At 39.4% G+C, this 22429-nt stretch overlaps 2 protein-coding genes across 6 annotated transcripts; both read left to right on the top strand.

Moving 5' to 3' along the window:
- Positions 1-915: 915 nt before the first annotated feature.
- Positions 916-8542, top strand: LOC124272317 (3-oxo-5-alpha-steroid 4-dehydrogenase 1-like). 3 transcript variants are annotated; one of them, XR_006897301.1, is made up of 6 exons: positions 916-1274; positions 3894-4060; positions 4980-5081; positions 5326-5476; positions 6516-6897; positions 6960-8542. XR_006897301.1 is itself a non-coding variant. In XM_046707493.1 (5 exons), exons 1-5 carry the CDS (start codon positions 955-957, stop codon positions 6580-6582), a joined length of 807 nt encoding a protein of 268 aa, XP_046563449.1. In that variant the 5' UTR covers positions 916-954; the 3' UTR covers positions 6583-8542. The 3 variants fall into 3 exon arrangements, 1 of the variants encoding a protein (XP_046563449.1); XR_006897302.1 differs by having other exon boundaries at positions 6516-6921; XM_046707493.1 differs by having other exon boundaries at positions 6516-8542.
- A 5386-nt stretch (positions 8543-13928) lies between these two features.
- LOC124272315 (F-box only protein 28-like) lies at positions 13929-21383 on the top strand. 3 transcript variants are annotated; one of them, XR_006897300.1, is made up of 5 exons: positions 13929-14056; positions 15429-15677; positions 16805-17012; positions 18104-19118; positions 19179-21383. XR_006897300.1 is itself a non-coding variant. In XM_046707490.1 (4 exons), the coding sequence occupies exons 1-4, from the start codon at positions 13937-13939 to the stop codon at positions 18631-18633; spliced, it is 1107 nt and encodes a 368-aa protein (XP_046563446.1). In that variant the 5' UTR covers positions 13929-13936; the 3' UTR covers positions 18634-21383. The 3 variants fall into 3 exon arrangements, 1 of the variants encoding a protein (XP_046563446.1); XR_006897299.1 differs by having other exon boundaries at positions 18104-19379; positions 19419-21383; XM_046707490.1 differs by having other exon boundaries at positions 18104-21383.
- The last annotated feature ends 1046 nt before the right edge of the window (positions 21384-22429 follow it).

Below are 22429 nucleotides of genomic sequence, written 5' to 3'. Positions count from 1 at the left end.
TCTTGGGGTTGGGAGCTCTGCTTCAAAATAATCCAAAAATTTGTTTGTTTGGTTCCAGATTTTTGTGGACACCTTTCAATAACATCATGCAATGTCCATAGCAAACATTTTTTACTATTAAGCCATTCCTCTTCATTATCAGCTAAACATAGCCAAACTACTATGTTATTATGAACTTGAAAGCTATAACAAATACTGTGTGTAGTGAATTTTCCTGTGAGCCTCGGATCACAAGAAGCACGTGTTTTGTGTGATTTAACTACACGTGTATTTGACAAGAATTTATTTTTGTTTTCTATTTAATCTAGTTTTCTAACTATGCGGAGTTCTATAACTTATGTATATACAGATGAAATACTTATTATTATGATTAATCTCAAAGTCCAAAATCGATGTTTCTCCCAGATGAAATAACTTTCACTTTGCCTAAGTGACAGTACATATGAAAATGTACATCTGTACAATCGTCAATTGTATAAACTCAAATATCCTTCATGTATATATTCTCCTTGTGCATCTTGTTGTGTATCACTTGTTGGATAACGGCGGTAACATCAACACCAACACGTCGCATCTGTAGCAATAAAGAAGTTGTCAATCCATACAATTTAATTGTTCCTCTTCAAATATTAATTTTGTTCGAAAACTTGTTGAGAAAATACGTGACATTTGAAAGGAAACGCCATATATTTGCCGCGACATAATTTTAAGGCTACAGGCTCCACATCATTAAAGACGCGTCATAAATGTTACGGGTATTTCGTTAGAAACAGGATTGAAATATTGTCGACACAACAACCACCGGGAACCTAGTAAAGATGACACCGTAGACTAGTTCCCATAGCCACCGCTGGTGTCTCCGCACTTACCAAGTGCGTGGGAACGAACGGGAACCAGTCTACAGTGGGGGAGGGTGGAATAATCTCGTGACCTCTCGTAGGTCGGCAAAGCAACATGGCGTTTGCAGACGACGCATGGAGATATGTTCGCGACCTCGCTGAAAGTGAACTGCAGTTGATATACTATGTGTCATATATGTTCCTGGTGTGGGGAGTACTTGTTGCAGTGTCCTTACAGATTGTCAGTGCTCCGTATGGCCGCTATTCTCGGAAAGGTTGGGGAGTCGGTTTGAAGGCGAATGTTGCCTGGGTGATCCAAGAACTGCCCTCCTTCGCTGTGCCGTTACTGCTCCTCGCATTTTCAGACTCTCCCAAGTTTCATAATCTGCCAAATAAAATAATCCTCGGCATGTTTCTCATTCATTATTTTCAAAGGTACGTATACTGATTGACAATGCCAACTGTAGACTAATTTGCTGTTATATTACATGTTTTATCATATTGTGAACAATGTTATAACTTGTATTGACAGTGTTCCAATATTGTAATCTGTCATGTAATAGACATTGTATTCATAAATATATTAACACATTGTTATTTTCACTGTATCCGTTATGTGTCATCAGTTAAGTGTTTGTGGTCAAGTGTTACACAATGCTGTTGTATAATATAAACACTTCTGTTTTAAAAGGTAAGACTTGCCATGTTCAATATTACATCCCTTTGGATATAGCAAGGATAATGGCATTGCTCAGCAGGTGATCGTCAACCAGTTAGTATGATCATGTCAACAAGGCAGTATTTGCTGTCTATACTATCCATCTATGGGTAAAGTCTAAAGTTATGTATTCAACACAGCCAGCAGTCTGCAAACATGGAGCTTGTGAGGATAAAGTTGTCATTGTTCAGAACCTGAACTCCACCTTTTCTCTTAATTCTCAAGTGTGTATTGGTTTGCATACAAGAAAATATAATAAGATGAGTGTGTAAACACTACAAATAAGAGTCCATTCAGTTGTCTGATAGTGTGGGATTCCATATACAGAATGAAGTCTCTATCAGTGGTCTAATTTGCGTGGATGATATGATCACAGGTTTATCTGTGTTGTATGGCCTGTCATCAGCTGTTGGTGGAGTAGATACCTTTCATCACACCACTATGAGCCCACACCACTCAGGTGATCCAAGATTCTGATAACAGCACTCAGCATTACTCCAAAACAAAACTAACTCCTTCACATCAACACTACAGCATTTAAGTACATCTGCTTCTTAAAAGGCATATTGCCAAACCACCATTTTCCCTATTGTTACTCATTTTCACTTTGAACATATAGTTAAATCACTTGTGTGTAGAGGACCAGTAATGTATTTGATCATTTATATCCAGATTGAAAACAAATACAAAAGCTGGGTTATCATCTGTCATGTGTGCGTGACAGCACTTTTTTTTGTCTTTTCGGAGACTGAAATTGATGGCTCTTCTAACTTCGGCTGGTCCATACTTATGTGGTCAGTTGTCTATTTAGGTATCTTGTAAGGGAGACAATTGGAATATGTTTGCTAAAGATCCCCAGAAAACAAGTTGTCAATCTCATGTAAATCAAATCATGGTGGTCACTACCTCTAAACAAAGACCTGAAGACATACATTTACAAGTCACATCAGTTCATCTATTTAACCAATCAAAGAAATGACTAACAAGAAATTTACACTAGCCAAGCAGATATCAGATCCCTGAAGCTTAATGGTGCAAATTTCTAAACTTTCATTCCATATTATGCTTTTTTTTAATTCACAATTAAAAATTGAACAAAAGTCAATTTTGGAATGGCCAATAGATGGCTGAGATTGCATGGCAGTACTTTTCATGGGCGGCAGAGAGTCGCTTCTATTGCAAGTGTTTTTCCCACTGAAGCAAGAGATAGACGATATGACAGTGTGTTAAGCATGATTCAAAAAGACATTCCTATTCTGTAAGTGATGCTCTAGTTTGTCGAGTAGAAGGTTAGTTTTTGTAGTGGTAAGATTGAATCAGACCTGCTGTTTGAAGATGAATACCTGGTTGAATTTTGACAGATTCACACACATCCAGAATTTGTAACGACCATTCACAGTAGAGGGTACCTGAGATCAAACTGTATTGATGCCGCTGAGGTACAGTGCTCCAGCACAGGAAAGTCCCTATCAGACTTGTAGGTTATTGTTTGGTGTACTGCATTAGCATATCTTTTTTCAGTTTACAGGATTTGTCAGACCACTCTGTCTCTGGTGGATTAGGAATGTAAATAGGTACAAGTTCAGAACTCAAACAACAAAAACCTACCAAGTATTTACTTTTTTAAATAATTATCAGATATATATTATATAGCCTAATTAGGGTTTTCTTATCCCCCTTTTGCCAAACAGAATAAAAGAAATATTGCGCTGAACAAATGTTTTTCACCTATTGGTATCCAGAAGATCTGTAAACTATAAGAGTACGGTCTAAAGAGTTCCACTGAAACATTCCAGGACATGAGTGAGACTTTTACAGGTCATTAGACATCACAACACTATCTTCACAGTTTATGTATATATTACACTACACTGCAGACTTTTCATTTTAGGGAATATCAAAATGAAACGTGAAAGTTGAATATTTCTCACATGATCACATCTATGCACCAGATGCTGGGTGCAGGGAAACAAATCATCAAACAGAACAAGCATGAAACATGCTTCAAGAAACTTAAGGATCATCTGAAGATGAGAAAATGAAGAAGGTTTGATGTTGAAAACATTTATACAATAGTAAAGAATTTTGTAGGTTGTGTAGGTCTGAACTGATGAATTATTTCAGTTTTAGACTGCACCTATAATATTTCCTGCTATATATGTTGCTTACCAGCATACAAATGTCAATATGAGCCAGGTAAGCAGCTTGGTATTGAGTGACTTTGTTAAGTATGGAGAGGACACATGTTCTGTGAAGAAGGTAACAGCTCAGCTAAACTAATATTGGCAGACATTGAGAAATACATCATTGAAGTTATTGATGCTTTATCTTTGCAGAACTTTTGTTTTTTCAATACTGATAAAAGGAGGCAAAGCTACACCTCTGGTGCCATTCCTTATGGCATGTGTGTTCTGTGCAACCAATGGGTATATCCAGGGTCGTTACCTGCTCAAGTATGCTGACTTCAGTACTGACTGGGAGAGGAAACCTACTTTCCTTCTAGGTATGTGTTCAATCAGTCTCTGAATTAGTTTGTCTGGATTTATGAAGACACAGGTATCAGTTAAAATAAATGCACCAGATAATTTCATATTGCGGTGTTCACCTGTATTTAGATGGATCCACCTGAAGTAGTTGGTCCGTACACATCCATTATGGTAAGGATCTAAGGTACTTGATGTCTGTGTCTATATTTCTCTACTGGACAGAGCTTGTTATTCTATCTTTATTCCATCAACACGGAGACACCGGCCCCCTAGTATCCCAGAATCCTATGACTGTGTGATAGAGTCCCAGATTTGACCTTTCCCATTATTGTGAGTTTCCAAGACCTGTGTCATTTAGGGCTTTCCTCATATGTAATGCTGACAAACTTTCATATGGCTTAAATACTATTAATAGCAAGATTAAATGCAACTCACCAACTCTGAAATTTTGCAGAGCTAAAGATATTCTTACAGTTACCAGTTGTGGTGTTCTGAATAATTGAAATAATCGAAGATTGGTCGCAGTGACTAAATGATCAAGCAATCAGTCGTATTTTCTCGTAATCGAACACAAACAATTTTGAAACACTTGTTTGCATTAAAAAAATTTTTTAAAGGTTTGTTTTGTCTGTGTCATAAGCACTACAAGCTCGTTCCAAGCCATGATTGAATTTATCTCAAAGACTCCAGGAAATTTATGTTCCTAACATACTAGTAATCCTTTAAAGATGTGAAATTTGCAAATGTATTTTGTACAATTTGAAAAAACAACAACTCAAAAACGTCTGTGCATTAACAAACATAACAGGAATTTTGATAATGATGCAACCCAATTATTTTCGATGACTGATCGGTTGTAATGAACCAATCTTCAATTATGAGATTTTAACCAATTCCCAACACTAGTTACCAGTAACTCTGACAATTTTATTTCAGGCATTGCAATGTTTTTCTCAGGGATGTTTATCAATATCCAGTCTGACTCAATACTGAGGAACCTCCGTCAGCCTGGAGAAACCTGCTACAAGATACCCAGAGGTACATATTTGTCAGGGGTCCAGATGCATTGTATGCCTTCAAGTCTTCAACACAATTTTAACATAATCAAATGACTTGCATTCCAGCTGGTCTTTTAATGTTAAGACCTTTTGATTTCCATGATATATTTGCATTGTAGTATCCATGGATAACATGTAGTGTTCTGGCATGTGTGTGTATTTCCTGCATGCATGTGTTTGAGTATTCTTCTGGCACCAGTTAGCATCTGTTTTTCCTGCTACAGGAGGGATGTTTGAATATGTTTCTGGTGCCAACTTCCTGGGCGAGATTCTGGAATGGTGGGGCTTTGCTATAGCCAGTTGTACCCTCCCAGCATTGGGCTTTGCTGTATTCACCACATGTAATATCGGCCCACGTGCCTGCCAACACCATCAGTGAGTGTCTGACTTTAACCACTCTTTATATCTTAGTTTAGTAAGTTCATGGACCATATTGAATAATACTATTACCAATACCCTACCTCTATTACATTATAGACACAAATCTCATATTGACTGCAAGCCATTTATCGACAGTTGCCAAGAAAGGTGTACTTATGAAATACTTTGTAAAACATAGTCAGTAGGAAGAATGATGGGGTACCTCATGCAAAGAATCTTATGTTCAAGACACACAATTCATCTCCCTCATAGATACCAGTTCTTGATAGTGAGCAATTACAGATATAGATCATTACTTCTATATAGCCACATCTAAGTTATCGCATCAAAAATGCAAATTTTGATGTTGTGTGAGTCTGCCTCTGCAGCAGTGGAACAGTACTGGAAGACGTGAAGATAACCACTCCAACTATAGCTGAATTGCTACACTTCAGAGAAGTCATGCATATCAGGCATGGCACAATTGAGGGGGTTGAAGAGTCCAGGGATCAGTAGCCTTAGTTACATGTTAAGTCTGCTTACTTATCATAGGTTAAGCACCTAGACATCATCTTGGTCTTAGAGTGTTCTATGCTTCTGGTGAATGGATGCATCAAGAGGTGAGACTGAATTTGTCATCAGAGAACCAGACGTGAAGTCAGAGCAGATAATGCTGTCCAAACCAAAACTCACACTTTTCCTTCTGTGAAGGATCGCAACTCTCTGAAATTTGCATCAGAGTTGTATTAGGAAGAGCCTTCTGCCAGGGCAGTTTCTCCTTTTATGATACTACTTTCATGGCAACTGTTTATAGTTTGCAGTGAATCTGATCATCTGATGGGACAATCAGACAAAACAAATGTTTTGTATGTTTTATGTAATGGAGGTAGTATTCTCATTATTATACACAACAATAATTACTGTTTAAAATGTAATTGTGGTTTATCTCATAAGCTTAAGGAATATAGTCATATTTTTGTGGATCACATTGTATCACCAATAACACGTTGAAGTCTCACAGTAACTGTTAATGTGTGATGTGTTGTTGTTGCAGGTGGTACAGACAGAAGTTTGAAGATTATCCCAAGACTAGAAAAGCTGTTTTCCCCTTCATTCTATAACTTGTATTTCTGAGGAATACCTGTATGTGCCAACAGACATCTTGTATCTGACTGACTCCACACTGGCTGTTCACATATACATTTTGTTGCTTACAATGTGAAAAAAATGATCTGGGCTTTTGAAGTAATTATTTACTGATGACTTGAAGAATTTAAAGTAGCCTGTGTACCCACTTTTAGTTTGTTCCTAGAGAATCTGTGTCGGGTAGTAATCTCACAGTTTCGGGCACTCACTATTACATACATGATACAGTGTCCTCCCATCAGAGAGTTATCCTCTCTGTCAGACAACAAACTGTATGACTGGCTGCACAGGTAATCCTCTAACTGGCTGCACAGGTAATCCTCTACCTGGCTGCACAGGTAATCCTGCACAGGTAATCCTCTAACTGGCTGCACAGGTAATCCTCTAACTGGCTGCACAGGTAATCCTCTAACTGGCCCCTGCATTAATATGGTTTGGTCCAACAGTCAGTGACAGAAAAACAAAGACTTCATTTCTTCTCATATTATTCTGCATCCTATAGGGAAACTTGCACATTTTACTATCAGAAAGGACAAAATATAATATGTGTTTAATAATACATTCCAGAACATGAGCTAGTAGTCTGTCATGGATAAACTCAAAGTGTACATATCATTGGTTGTAATTACATTTAAGGAAATGTTAATTTAATATGTATTGATGATGTAAGTGTAATCAAATCTATACACATAGCAGCATGTAAATATTTTCTTCATGTTAAATTATCCTTACCAAACCATGTTTTTGTGGTCATTATCTGTTGGCATTTATGGAAAAATGCAAAGTTTGAGGCATTAAAAATATGCATTTTAATAAGCATGGCATTCTTTTATATTTGAACATTCTAAAACAAGCTCATATTCATCAAATAAACCTTTGTTTAGATGTTAGTTACATGAAAGTTGTGCAACAATTAAGACGTTTTGAGTTTCGTTATCTTGATTTAAAGGTCACACAAACATTGAAATGGGGCATTGTTGTAAAGAGCCAACAGAACATTATTTGACAAATATTGAATACTGTTGTGAAAGCAGAAACATGTACATTACTAGATAGTAATATAAATTACCACCAGTACATAAACTGACTAGGTTTATGTCATCTAATGTTGATTTTATTGGTAACTTGTAGATGTACATTATCATTGAAGTGGAAAGGAATTGAGCTTGGATAGGTATTGTGCATTACTGAGTTGAGAAGTTTATTCCTAAGCAGTCTAATATTTCCACCAAGTCCAGTTTGGGACAGTTCATAAAGAAATGGGTGTAGACCTGATTAATCCATTTGCCATTGACTAATGGGACACTAACCTAATGGGTGAAGCCCAGGGAATTGGTCACTGTACTATAACATGAATTTGTCGGAGGTGTCACAATAAACACTACAGATTTAAACTGTTCTTATGATTGTTGCCACATAGTCTTTATTTTTCTCCATCATGGTGGTAGTCATCAAGAAGTAATGATTTGTTTAATGTACAGTTACAGGTTGCAAAACTCAGATTTAAGTTTACTCAGATGTTTTGAGTAGACAAAATAGTTTAAGGGACCAGTATTGCACAATAGAACCCCTGGGTCAGTGGGAACCAAGTGAGGAGTCTTTTGGGAAGGCTTGTTTCAAAACTGACATTTCATAGTAAGATATAATGTGCTTTTGCATTGTGGCGTATCACAAAGGGTCATAGAAAACATGTACTAGGACATAGTGAGGGTCAGCCAAAAATATAACAAGCATTAATGTCATTATTTTCACTCCATCAGTGCTTTTACATCATCTGCCCCCACCTGGAGTACTGGATGACCTGGATGGCAACTGTCATGGAGCAGCTGTAGCTGCATACCAGTAATACTGCACAATGTGGACCATAACGTATCTGTGATTGCTGTGGGTGGTTTTGGTTTCATTTCATTTTCTTTGAATAAACTCTAGTCCTAATGTTATGCTGTTTAGTTATATGTAATTGAAAGTTACTTTCTAGGAGGCCTGAGACCTCGCTGAGATTTCAGGTTAGAATTCGTCTTCAGCAACCTGTGAATCATTTGAAGTGACTCAGTGCATTTTGTGTTCAGACACGGTGACCTGGTCTCCTCTAGAGACCAGGTTAAAATTATACTTCAACAGCCCATGTTTGCCTAAAAGACAGCTAATGGACCAGATTCCCAGCAACATCAGTGACCATGTGTCAGTGTCATCTGACCTCATGGGACTAGTGATAACAATGTCTGATAGTCTGGTCCTCTTGGGACAAGTGATAACAATGTCTGATGGTTTGGGACTAGTGATAAGAATGTCTGATAGTCTGGTCCTCTTGGGACAAGTGATAACAATGTCTGATAGTCTGGTCCTCTTGGGACAAGTGATAACAATGTCTGATAGTCTGGTCCTCTTGGGACAAGTGATAACAATGTCTGATAGTCTGGTCCTCTTGGGACAAGTGATAACAATGTCTGATAGTGATAACAATGTCTGATAGTCTGGTCCTCTTGGGACAAGTGATTACATGGTCTGATAGTCTGGTCCTCTTGGGACAAGTGATAACAATGTCTGATAGTCTGGTCCTCTTGGGACAAGTGATAACAATGTCTGATAGTCTGGTCCTCTTGGGACAAGTGATAACAATGTCTGATAGTCTGGTCCTCTTGGGACAAGTGATAACAATGTCTGATAGTCTGGTTTTCTTGGGACTAGTGATAACAATGTCTGATAGTCTGGTTCTCTTGGGACAAGTGATAACAATGTCTGATAGTCTGGTCCTCTTGGAACTAGTGATAACAATGTCTGATAGTCTGGTCCTCTTGGGACAAGTGATAACAATGTCTGATAGTCTGGTCCTCTTGGGACTAGTGATAAGAATGTCTGATAGTCTGGTCCTCTTGGGACTAGTGATAAGAATGTCTGATAGTCTGGTCCTCTTGGGACTAGTGATAAGAATGTCTGATAGTCTGGTCCTCTTCATTATTCACAGGCTGAGGAGTGAGGGAAATTACTACAGAATGTCCTTTCAGTGATCCACATGTTGAAGCCCCACCCTGAGAATGGTAACATACTACAGTGAATATATCTTAGGTTATTCTGTTGTTTAACACCACACTGTTAACTATTCAGAATATATGACCGTAATATATAAGTAATTGAGTCTACATCTGACAATCCATCGATTACCATCATTAGCACGATTATGGAGTTTGGAAACAATGACGTGCATAAATTGATGTTTTGTGGTAGCAATACCCCTTCACGTTGACGCCTGCAAATCCATGATGCATGGTTTTATAGTTTGATCCAAATGCAACATGTAAAGTGTGTGGACTCAGGGACGGCCGTGGCACTGGGCAGGACCCCCGTGACAACATCCTGGAGGCGTAGGTTGTGCAATTTGTGCGCCATCGTGGACGTCGTTTTGTGTTTCAGGATGGCTACGTAAGAGCACACATGACTGCTATCGTTCCCGAGTACGTCCGACAGGAGACCACTATGACCTAACCCGCCGTGATATTGCTGGAATATTGCTAAGAGCGGCGTAAAACCATACTCACTCACTCACTAGGACCTAACCCAGGCGAGCACTTTGTCCAAACTCATCAGCTTAGAACATGCTTGGGATATTATCCTTAGACGGCGCGTAACATCACATCGGCTCGACTACCCGAAGTCAGTCAGTATCATCAACTCCAAAGCCCTAACACCATCGACTCAACTACCCGAAGTCAGTCAATGTCCTCAGATCCAAAACCCCTAGCACCATCGGCTCAACTACCCAAGTCAGTCAGTATCATGAGCTCCAAACCCCTAGCACCATCGGCTCAACTACCCAAGTCAGTCAGTATCATCAACTCCAACCCCCTAGCACCATCGGTCCGACTACCCGAAAGTCACTGAGTATCATCAGCTCTAAACCCCTAGCGCCATCGGCTCAATACCCGAAGATCAGTCAATATCTTCTCAGCTGAATGGGAGGCAATTCACGTAAGTCGCTCGACAAACGCAGTAGTCTTTATCAGAATCGCTAAAGACACAACACGTCGTCAGTCAAATATCCCATACAAATACCCAACACTGTTAGATCAAGAAAATATGTGGAGCCATTTTTTAACCAGTCTCACATGGAAATCCTGTCCTGACTTTAAACTAATTCAGAACGGATTTGCTGACATGATACACCCGGAGTGACCTGCTCACGGATATTGTAATGTTGTTTTTGGCGTTTGGAAAATTTCCTAGAAAAATAAATGTATGTGTGTTATATGTGTAACCCGCTCTAACAGCTATAGTTGTGCGTGGAAATGCGCGCTAGAAACAAGAAAATACCGTACTTACCCTACAAGTCCAGTAATATTTAACCTTTTCAAGGTTGTTTTTATCCTAGTCCATCCAACTAGTTTGGCCCCAAAGTCCATCATCCTGTAATACGCACCAGCGATAAGACGTTTGTTAGACGTAACGGCTCGCTACGGCTGAAACTACTTTTCACCATGTGGTCCTGCCGCACAAATTGTGTAAGTAAAGTCAAACGTTAAGCCTTTTGGGGGCAAATTTATCGTATTTTGATAACATAATAGTTATCTAGTGACTTGATCTAAAAATCGGACTAAATGTTACTTTAATTGTGTAACAATTCGAAGTTATTTGGTATGTTTTGGCATCAAATGGAAATAATGTCTGGTTTTAATTGTCATAACAACATACATTTCACAAACCAATGATATAACAGGTGACAAGTATTACGATATGTATGTGTGTAATTGGGTGTGGATTAATTCAATTAAATAGTGAAGTTACAGACGAATTTCTAATTTGAGAGGCTACGGTATGCTAAACGTGGAGACACATGTTTGCTAGTGGCAAATTGTTTTCGTTGATACGGTTTCCTTTTTTTTGGTCTTCCAGGTACATGAAGTACAGGTGTTACGACTCCGATGTAAAAAGGGCCCTATTTGATGGAAATATCAAAAAAATGTGTGACACCCATCCAAAAAATTAACCGAAAATTAGAGCAGAATGTTTGTCGCCAGTGACTCGCCAAAGACGGGCAAATTGCAATATGTGACCAAAATTTTCAAATTGTGCCTATAAAAGTTCGTAATAACGGACAAAAGGTACTTCCGTCACCTCACAGTGAGATCACACTGCGTGCATATGAAAGTGAGACATTCTCAGATGAATCAAGTGCGCAGCCAGAAACAAGTACAACTGGTGGTACAGAATCACAAATAAGTACGGTCTTTTCAACTAAAGAAATTAGTGATAATAAAAGTCATGAAGCTTTCTTCGGAGAAGGTGGCAAACCTAGTAGTGACACCTCGGACTCACCAAATGAGAGTATTGACGAAGATGTTGAAAATTATTACTATCAGTTGTAGATAGTTTGAGAGAAGTTGGTAGATATTCAGAATGGAAACGTTTCTGTCACATGTTAGCCGACAGAACATTCCCAACAGAAAACAGCGCCTTCCATTTATTCATTGATGTTATCAAACTACAACGAATCTGCGGTTCAGCAAAGAGGTCATGTGACTTTTTGGAAAACAGGTTACAGACTGTTTCACGGTCGGTTTATCCGATTTATGTCTGGATGTAAAACCTTGGTGAGGTTGAGTTGGGGGATTCCACACTGGATAATTATTATCCATCTTCTTCAAGTATCAACTTTGCTGTCCCAAGTTTGAATATTTTAAATTCAAATAATCGTCAAACAATTCCTCATGACATAAAGCCAGGCATATCTCAATTTCTTTCACTTTTGAAGTTAAATCAGCTTTGAAATGGAGTTTTACAAACTGCAATAGTTGTTAATGTATTGATGTCACTATTGCGGTGACCATTAGCAAACCAGTAACAGACACCATAGCAAACTGTATTTATGCACATGGCTTACCATTAGCGACCGTAACATCACATTTATAAAATGTGAATATCATGTCATATCAGCCTTTCTTGACATATAGCGGTCAGTGCAGTTAACAATCATGTTATGGTAATGCTTCTTGAAAATAAATATATGAGTTGAATTTCTCTTTACGACAAATTAAGATAATGATAAACAAATGAAATCGAAAGCATCAACACTGTTTAGAATCAAAGGGTCATAAATTAGTAAATTTACATTTAAAACAATTCCTTTCAACACAGTCTCATTTTCAAATACTTAATCTAAATACTGGCTATCTATGATTGACAAGATTTTTACATTGTAGTATATTAATGTGATCAAATGTACCTGTGACGCAACCAATGTTATTCTGCCGTAGCGAGCCGTAACTCTGTACATAGCAAACCGTAACGGCCACTAGCAAACGTCTTATCGCTGGTGCGTATTACAGGGTGTGTCCATAGTAAAAACCTTTTTTTTCTAAGCCTCCTTCCAGCCATTATATTCGAAAGAATCCGCGATGCAAGGGAAAAGAAATCGGTCTGGCCTTATATTTTTACCTAGTTGTTAGTAATGTTGCTGAGACATAATGTTAGTGTAGTTATTTGTGAGTATGTTATGTTTATTGGTCTTAAAGAAAAATATTATATTGCTTTTTCTAAGAAAGGTTGTTTCTATTCTTTCACATCTACGGGTCTCGTAACTGATGGTTTGAATAAAAACATGATATTTGTAAATGTTCATGCACATGACCACACATTCATATACTTCTGTGAAGTGAATATTACAAAATGGCATTGACTTAAAATATATTGAAGTTGAATGGATATCATCAGAATCTATTTTGGAACCATAAAAGGCGACGTCTAAACAGTGTTGCTAATATCACAATCTTAGGTGTTTACTAATCATAATAAGCTAACTCTGTTGGCTGAAGTAAGCTGAGGAAACATTATTTTTTTTCTTTTTAACTTTAAAATACGTGAAAAAGAAAAATTCTTGATAATTGACAATAATGAGATATTCTACTTCGGCCTACAGAGTTGCCATAGCAGTACCGATCCATGTTTATCATGAATATGTTTTCATCAAAACAATTATGTAATTTTTTCTTTTTGCATCTTTATTTTTATATTTTATTTTTATTGATTTTTCAGTTACTGTTTTTGATATATGAAAACTAGAAAAAACACCATGTACAATTAGTAAACAAAGCAATTATTTTTAAAATATTAAAAAAAATATTTTCCGGTTGGCTACATTGAATTTCAAGAAAGCTTGAAAATGGGCACTTTCCAAGGGACTGTTTCCCTGTTGCCATTAATAATCAAACAAACAGAAAAGGAACCGGAAAGTAAATTACAGACGTACCAGTAACAACCGTGTCTTTTCGACTTTTTTTAAGACGACATGCACTTTATGAATAACATAGAGTTGTCTCCCTTTAAATAATTTATATTATGGCTGAGCCATCTCGTAGTATGGAAGAGAGACCCAGTACTCTTTTACAGTTACCGGAACACATCATACAGAATGTGCTGTCATATCTCAGTTACCATGAAATAAGTGAAGCTCGTCGGGTATGCATAGTGTGTTATCATAGTGTAAAAAAGTAAGAAGGACCGTGATCTTCTCAGACCTTCTATTTTCGCTCACAGTGCAGCAAACTTGATACAACCTTGCTATACTGGTATACTTGTACACAATGTAACAAATTTCTGTTTTTTGTGACTTCATAAAAGAAAACTGAGTAACATACTGACACTAAAGTAAAGGTCCTTTGAAAGGATTGCAATGGTTGTAAAAATGTTGTGATGTGTAAAATAATACCACTCCACAAAGAGAAATGTTGCCTTGGAAACGAGTGTGAAGAAGACTGTATCTTCAATAACATTATAACACAGATATGCTTTGGTTTTTTATTGTATTTGGTCCCAGAGGTTTTAATAGTATATTCCACTGATGGGCACATCCTGTGCAGGTAGTTGTTGTTTGTAGTCAAAAGGGTCAAAGGACGAAAGGGCCAAAATTTAAGAAGTCAAAAGGGCCAAAGAAAAGTCAAAAGGACCAACGAAAAGTCAAAAGGCCATATCATTTTGTCTAATGATATGGCGCTCCATTGATTGATTGATGTGACCATGCAAATGTGTAATGGGCCAGAGGCCCCTTTACGGAATAAACAATACCATTAATAGGAAGCTAAAGTGAGTGAATATATCTCACAAAATAGTTTCGAAAATGTGTGACATTGTGCCTTTAAGGATTTTTTTTGTCAAATTGAAAATATATAACTTGTTTAAAGTTGCATTCCAAGCCCAATGAGCTTCCACCCCTTCTGGACAGTTGTGTGATGACAGATGTGGGACTGCTTCAGGTGTGTGATGACAGATGTGGGACTGCTTCAGGTGTGTGATGACAGATGTGGGACTGCTTCATATGTGTGATGACAGATGTGGGATTGATTCAGGTGTGATGACAGGTATGGGGTTGCTTCAGGTGTGTGATGACATGGTGGGACTGCTTCAGGTGTGTGATGACAGATGTGGGACTGCTTCAGGTGTGCCATGATGACAGATGTGATGACAGGTATTGATTCAGGTGTGATGACTGCTTCAGGTATGGGGTTGCTTCAGGTGTGTGATGACAGATTGATTCAGGTGGATTGGGGTTGCTTCAGGTGTGTGATGACAGATGTGGGATTGCTTCAGGTGTGTGATGACAGATGTGGGATTGCTTCAGGTGTGTGATGACAGATGTGGGATTGCTTCAGGTATGATGGCAGGTATGGGGTTGCTTCAGGTGTGTGATGACAGATGTGGGATTGCTTCAGGTGTGTGATGACAGATGTGGGATTGCTTCAGGTGTGTGATGACAGGTGTGGGATTGCTTCAGGTGTGTGATGACAGATGTGGGATTGCTTCAGGTGTGATGACAGATGTGGGATTGCTTCAGGTGTGCCAGTACTTCAACCGCTGCTGTCAGGAATTACTTACACAGGGCTTCAACCACATCGACAAGTTTCATGCACAGATACAGAAGGAGGTGAAGTCCAAGTTGCCACGCCGGGAGTCGGAGCGACGGAACCACGAACTGTCCCGCCATGTGGACATCCTCTCAGCAGTGGAGACCAGGTTGTCGCTGCTGTCCATGACCTACTCCAAGTACATAGACCATGGTCTCTGTTGCTTCATCCCGGGCAAGGTAGGTGGGACTGGGCAGTCTTCAGTTTGGTTTGACTTACGGAGAGCTTGGAGAATGATGGGACAGGCTTTTTCAGACCCATACGAAGTGCAGTAATTTGCAAACCATCAACAGTTATTATGATAAATATACTACCCATCAAAAGTCTCGACTCACTTAAAGCATTCACTATATGTTATGTATATATATGTGGTTACATCGAAGATGAATTTCTCCCCTAACTTGGGGAACCAACTGCAAACCTTATGCAGATGAATTGCATTAGGATCATGCATCAAATTGCTGAAAAACGTGCAAATATCGTGCATGTGAACAGCTGCGTTTTGGTGTAAAGTTTTGTTAAGAATTCGCCAATTTTCACTGAGTTTCATCATTCATTGAACTCATGACAATAATCTTTTCAATGTTACGAATTTGTTTTACAATACATCAGTTCATGTGTAAACAGTACCTTTAAACAGTATGGAATATTTTGCAAAATCTAGTTTAGAACAGTTGACTGAAGTAAGTGGCTACATTTACACTAGTAAGTCTAAACTTTTGATGGGTAGTATACATTGTATATATTTTCAGTACAAGGAAGTCATTTACTTATAACATTAGTACATGTGTTCTGATTATGGATGGCTGTTTAGTTTTGGGTCATGTGAACTTTTAAACTAGAATGTTAAGGTATCAAGACATTATTGGGATAGTGTTCAGGGGTGGAAATAACCCATTGCCCGACACCCGAGTCCAGTGTTTTTTTCTGCCGGGCAAGCAAATTTGTATATCACACTGTACCGGTGTCCAGTTGACTTTCCAATATTTATTATGTGGTTTATTTAAAAAATCAACAAGAAAACGGCCGGTATAGTGGAAAAATTATCAGGGCAAGTGATTTTACATGTGCCACTGTACCGGAGTACACTAGCAATTTTAAAGTTCCTTCCACCCCTGGTGTTGCAGTTGTTTGATGACTACATGGCATCCACCTTTCCTAGGTCCTGTATGTTGCTAGAATCTCATTAGTGGGGTCATATTATGATCTAACGTAAATGTATGGACGTGTTTATATGTATACAGATGTGTCTCTTGTAACATGATGTTTATGGGATAAGCTAGCGATATCTGCATGTTGCCACCAGGTTTTGGATGAGCTGTTCACACTCCTCAAGAAGTTGCAGGAGAAGAAGTCACAGCCTCCCAGAGCTCATGAGTTCTTGCAGGAGCTCCGTGACATCTCCTCCATGGCTATGGAACACTTTGAAGAACACATCATCCCAGCACTCAAACAACAGCTGCCTGCAGGCTCTCTCTCACTTGCCCTGCCAGATCCATTCTCTCCAGACCAAGGTAAACAAACACTTGTCTTGTCAAGGAAAGACTATCAACCTATTCATGGAGAGTGAGTGAGTTTAGTTTTACGCCGTTTTTAAGCAATATTTCAGCAATATCACGGTGGGGGACACCAGAAATGGCCTTCACACATTGTACCCATGTGGGGAATCGAACCCGGGTCTTTGGTGTGACGAGCCAACGCTTTAACCACTAGGCTACCCCACCACCCCTATTCATGGAGAAGGTTAAATAACAAAGTATGATAGGATTATCATCATAAGTCAGGTTAATACCTTGATAATGTTAGCAATTTTGATGAAATCTGTGGGGTTTTTCTGAAACTAGATGGTAAGGCATCACCAGGATATCTTAGGTTATGGAGTCTGTTTTATCATGATCACAGTCCTTGTGAATGTACCTGACACACAAATCAACGATGTTTAACGGATATTGTGATTGTGAAGATTGTCATCATGTAATGCAGATATTCTGACTGTATTCTGAAATGCTATGATGTTCTGAGGTGGATCCAGTATTTGGAAAATAACACATAATTCCCAAGCAACTTGGCAGGGGCTGAGCACCCACGCACACCACACAACATCACGCAACACAACACCATATCACCAGTGATGTAGTTTAACTCTGACTGTAACATATGTTATATTTGGGATTACGAAGTCTGCAGTCTAGACTACCAGTTGTCCGACTTCCATTTTTGTGAAAGCCGCGGTGGCTGAGCGGTCTAGGCGTCTGACTTTGTGTGCTGGCGATTAGGTGCCTGACTCTGAGGGTGTGAGTTCAAAACCTGGATGGGACTCAACCCCCCAAAAGTACTAGAATCTGTACTTTACTGAGAAAGTGTAATCCCAAATATAACATATGTTACATTTGACCACTTTCTAAAATGGCATTGTGTATTTAACTCTGAATGCAAGAATACTAAAAACACTTGGATATTTATTTAGACTATTGATATTTCGACTTTGCATTGATGTATTGCCATGAACCCATGACCAATTGCACCACATGAGCAGTAAGATAAATCAAGGTCATTCTTAAGGTTATACCCCTGAGTATGTTCAATCATGCTGCTTTCTGTGCAGGCTCCTCATCCTCCATGGTCCACTTCTCAACGCCCATGCGTATGCCGTCATTGCGGCAGGAGCTCCTGCGTCTGCAGCATCAGATGCGTGTGCAAAGTGGTAGTGTGCTGTCATACAAGAAGGAGCTGACAGAACAGAAGAACAAGATGGTAGAGCAGCGGAAGATCAACATGGAGCAGGAGAAGAAACTGCAGGAACAGGATCGCAAACTGCAGGAACAGACTCGAATCATATCTGAGCAGAACATCCGCATTGATAGACTTGAGAACTCCATCAGTGACTTGGACAACAGACTTGCCACAATGTACAACCAAGTGAGTGGTGGCAGTGCTAACATGGACAGCAATGTGAAGAGTGACCAGCCTCATGGTCCCACACACAGGACCAACAGGAGAAAGTGTGGGAAGTCAAACCAGGAGGTACAGATGACGACAATCAAAACCCGCCCGAAGAGGAAGCAAGCATGTGAACTTAATGAAGAGGACTGTGGAAGAGGCAAAGTCAAAAGCCTGAAGAGAAAGAAATATTGACAACTGTGATAAAGTGGGAAGGAAGTGAAAAGAGTGAAACAATAAATCTGGATATGCAAGACTGTACTATGTGACATAATACATACAGGTTGATCTTGGTTTTATTAAACTTGCAACTAGTAAACAAGCAAAATCTGATTTTAAGAAATTCATTTATAATGGTCTTTCAAAGAAACAGGTGAAAATTGTGTCATTTGTGTATGAGACAATGAAGTGAAGATGTCATGGAGCTGTCTCCCAGTGCATGTATTGTTTCATCTGGAGTTGAGAGTGTTGCTGTTGCCTATTTAGCACATAGGCGGATCCAGAGGGGGGGTGCAGGGGTGCGCACCCCCCTTTTGTGCTGAATGTTTGTTAAATGACCATTGAAACTCGGGTGAAAATAAAGTGTGCACCCCTCCTTTTCTCAATAGTGTCACCCCCCCTTTCTCAAAAAGCTGTATCCGCCCCTGTAGCATATGAGGTGTTAGTGTATAGAGGCAAAGGTGAAGCCTCACAGGCCGAGTGTGAGCTTCACAGGTTGAGTGTGAACCTCACAGGTCAAGTGTGAGCCTCACAGGTCGAGTGTGAGCTTCACAGGTTGAGTGTGAGCCTCACAGGCCGAGTGTGAGCCTCACAGGTCGAGTGTGAGCCTCACAGGCCGAGTGTGAGCTTCACAGGCCGAGTGTGAGCCTCACAGGCCGAGTGTGAACCTCACAGGCCGAGTGTGAGCCTCACAGGTCGAGTGTGAGCCTCACAGGCCGAGTGTGAACCTCACAGGCCGAGTGTGAACCTCACAGGTCAAGTGTGAGCCTCACAGGTCGAGTGTGAGCCTCACAGGCCATCTTATGCAAAGAAAGTAATTCCATACACAACTAAATGTAGTATCATAATGTGTCACAGTCACCAAACATTCTGTCGTGATGTAATTATCAGGGAGACACCCCCTCAAGTCTACTTCATGTAACTTCAGTTGATTCAATTGATAAAGAATAAATGGAACTTGAGTGAAGTGTCTGTTAGTTTAGGGCAAATCTGTTTATACTGTAAGATTAAAGATCGGGCAGAGTACTAGTTTGCTTCATGATGTTTACAGACATTGTCTACTAGTACGAAGTATTTCTCATCATCCATTACTATCCAAGTTGTAACTGATGAGACAGTGGAAGAAGGTGATTTCAACCTTCAGATTGTATGCATGGACAGTGATTCGGTGACTATTGAAGGGACAGAATGTTGACAGTTCTGTATTTTTAAATCAGAAATGAATTTTCTCCAGATTTAGTTCTCAGACCAAAACACCAGTGCCCAAACAGCACAGCCAACATCATTACATAGAGTAAACTGGCTTCAGACTGGATTTTTTATTAGAATATTAAATATTGTGTTTTTCTGAGGGATGAGTTATAAAATACTCATTGTCAACTTGATTATATTTGAAGCCAGTAACTCTTGTAACCAAAGTATCTATCGCAGAGCACATCTTACAGTTCACAGTCCTTCAATGTGCTTTTCATAAATTTCATTTTGGGCAAGTTTTGATGAATATATACGCTATGAAACGTTTCATTGAGAAAATATCCTTATACGTGAAAAACTATTTCCATTTGTGTAGTTATCCTCCACATACTGTCATCAAACCCCGTCAGAGAGCTTGCAGTGTGGTCACTTATATATGTAAAGGTATATTGCCACGCACCTCACTGTCACAGATGTAGCAGCCAATCAATAGAATTATGCAAAACAATATATAAAGCACACCAGAAGGCTTATATAATTCTCATCTGTTCTTATTTCAACATAAGTGCATGTTTCAAATCACGGCTTACAACCATGTTTGTGTTACTGGAGCAGAATATGGCGAGCAGAGAGTTTAGGCAGCTCGGGGGTTATCAGCTATTGCTTTCAAGCATTTCTCCAGAACGGTTTACACACCCTTTACATGTGGTAGAGATAGTTTACAAAAGTGTAACAGTCCCATCGAGACACATGATGGGACTCCTGTAACATATCTTTGTCATACAATGACTCTTCCCTTGGAGTACAGGTCAGCTCCACAGTCGAGGGCAGTTGGGTGTATGAAGAACCTGAATGTTTGAATAGACCTCCTTTCCAGGGTTTACTTGTCCATTTGTGGTTTGCAGGACATATATTTATCTAGTATTTATGCGTGTTAATCATTGTTAGAAGGGCCAGGAAGTTTTAGATGTTTGTTTGCTTTGTTGTGAAACATGCTATCCCATCCTCATGGTTTTGTGAGTGTAATCACACGAAGTGATGTCTGCCTGCTGCCATGGAGTGGGTCATACACAGGTGTTCAGACCTATTTTCACAAACCCTTTCGTCAAGTTTCAACGTATGTTTTAGCAAAGACCTTTTGTTAAAAATCCAACACTTATTTCTGGAAAGTGTAAAGGTTTTGCACATCTCAGGGTAATTCTTTGGAAAATAACTCCATTGTTCAGAAATGCTGAAATTTCAACATTATACTTTCATATTTGTCAGTGTATTTTGCCTCTTGCTATCAGATTTGTATTAAGAAATAAGAACCATTGTTCTAACTGATACTTACTAATGAAAATCCAGTTATAGTTTAACCTGATGATCAAACAAAACGTTATGAGGATTGAAACATATCAAAGTTTACACTTCGAGCCATGTTTCCATATTTTTCTTCCAGTGAAAGGGGCATTGTATTGTGAAAGTGCAATCATATTTGCAAATCTGGTTCAGTTGTATTTTGCAAAATAAATATGTGGAAAAAATATGAACATTATTATGTTGTTTTTTTAATTACAAACTATCGTAACAGCATAGTTACCTTTCTGGGCTCCTATTGACAAAAAAGGGCCTAGAATTAATCAAAACAAGGGTAAAGAAGACACACTAACAATAAAGTTACAGTTTAAGGAGAACTGAGGACAGACATCCCTGGAGGATGACTCGTCGGGTCCAGGTATGTACCCTAACCTAAACTAGGGGATGACTCGGTGGATCCAGGTATGTACCCTAACCTAAACTAGGGGATGACTCGGCGGGTCCAGGTATGTTACCTAACCTAAACTAGGGGATGACTCGGCGGGTCCAGGTATGTACCCTAACCTAAACTAGGGGATCACTTGATGGGCCCAGGTATGTTACCTAACCTAAACTAGGGGGTCACTTGATGGGCCCAGGTATGTTACCTAACCTAAACTAGGGGGTCACTTGATGGACCCAGGTATGTTACCTAACATAAACTAGGGGATCACTTGATGGGCCAGGTATGTACCCTAACCTAAACTAGGGGATGACTCGTCGGGTCCAGGTATGTACCCTAACCTAAACTAGGGGATCACTTGATGGGCCCAGGTATGAACCCTAACCTAAACTAATGGATCACTTGATGGGCCCAGGTATGAACCCTAACCTAAACTAATGGATCATTTGATGGGCCCAAGTAGGTACCCTAATATAAACTAATGGATCACTTGATGGGCCCAGGTAGGTACCCTAACATAAACTAATGGATCATTTGATGGGCCCAGGTAGGTACCCTAACATAAACTAATGGATCACTTGATGGGCCCAGGTAGGTACCCTAACATAAACTAATGGATCATTTGATGGGCCCAGGTATGTACACTACCCGAACTGGGGAATCACTTGATAGGTCCAGGTATGTTGCTTTTAGCTGAGGTCTGTGGGGTAGCCCAGTGGTTAAAGCGTTCGCTCGTCACGCCCAAAACCCGGGTTCGATTCCCCACATGGCTACAATGTGTGAAGCTCATTTCTCTTCCCTACTGTGATACTGCTGGAATATTGCTAAAAGCGGTGT

Source organism: Haliotis rubra, unplaced genomic scaffold (assembly GCF_003918875.1).
Source record: "Haliotis rubra isolate DU_JTF1 unplaced genomic scaffold, ASM391887v1 Scf1684, whole genome shotgun sequence".
NCBI lineage: Eukaryota > Metazoa > Mollusca > Gastropoda > Lepetellida > Haliotidae > Haliotis > Haliotis rubra.
This window is presented reverse-complemented; position numbering and strand designations above follow the sequence as displayed.

What these genes read in the sequence shown, in the direction of transcription:
- LOC124272317 (XM_046707493.1), top strand. Translation starts at nt 955, where the DNA reads ATGGCGTTTGCAGACGACGCATGGAGATATGTTCGCGACCTCGCTGAA. An exon ending in GAAACCTACTTTCCTTCTAG is followed by an intron (nt 4,061 to 4,979) that starts GTATGTGTTCAA and finishes ATTTTATTTCAG; the next exon opens with GCATTGCAATGTTTTTCTCA. An exon ending in CTGCTACAAGATACCCAGAG is followed by an intron (nt 5,082 to 5,325) that starts GTACATATTTGT and finishes TTCCTGCTACAG; the next exon opens with GAGGGATGTTTGAATATGTT.
- LOC124272315 (XM_046707490.1), top strand. Translation starts at nt 13,937, where the DNA reads ATGGCTGAGCCATCTCGTAGTATGGAAGAGAGACCCAGTACTCTTTTA. An exon ending in AAATAAGTGAAGCTCGTCGG is followed by an intron (nt 14,057 to 15,428) that starts GTATGCATAGTG and finishes GGATTGCTTCAG; the next exon opens with GTGTGCCAGTACTTCAACCG. An exon ending in GTTGCTTCATCCCGGGCAAG is followed by an intron (nt 15,678 to 16,804) that starts GTAGGTGGGACT and finishes TGTTGCCACCAG; the next exon opens with GTTTTGGATGAGCTGTTCAC.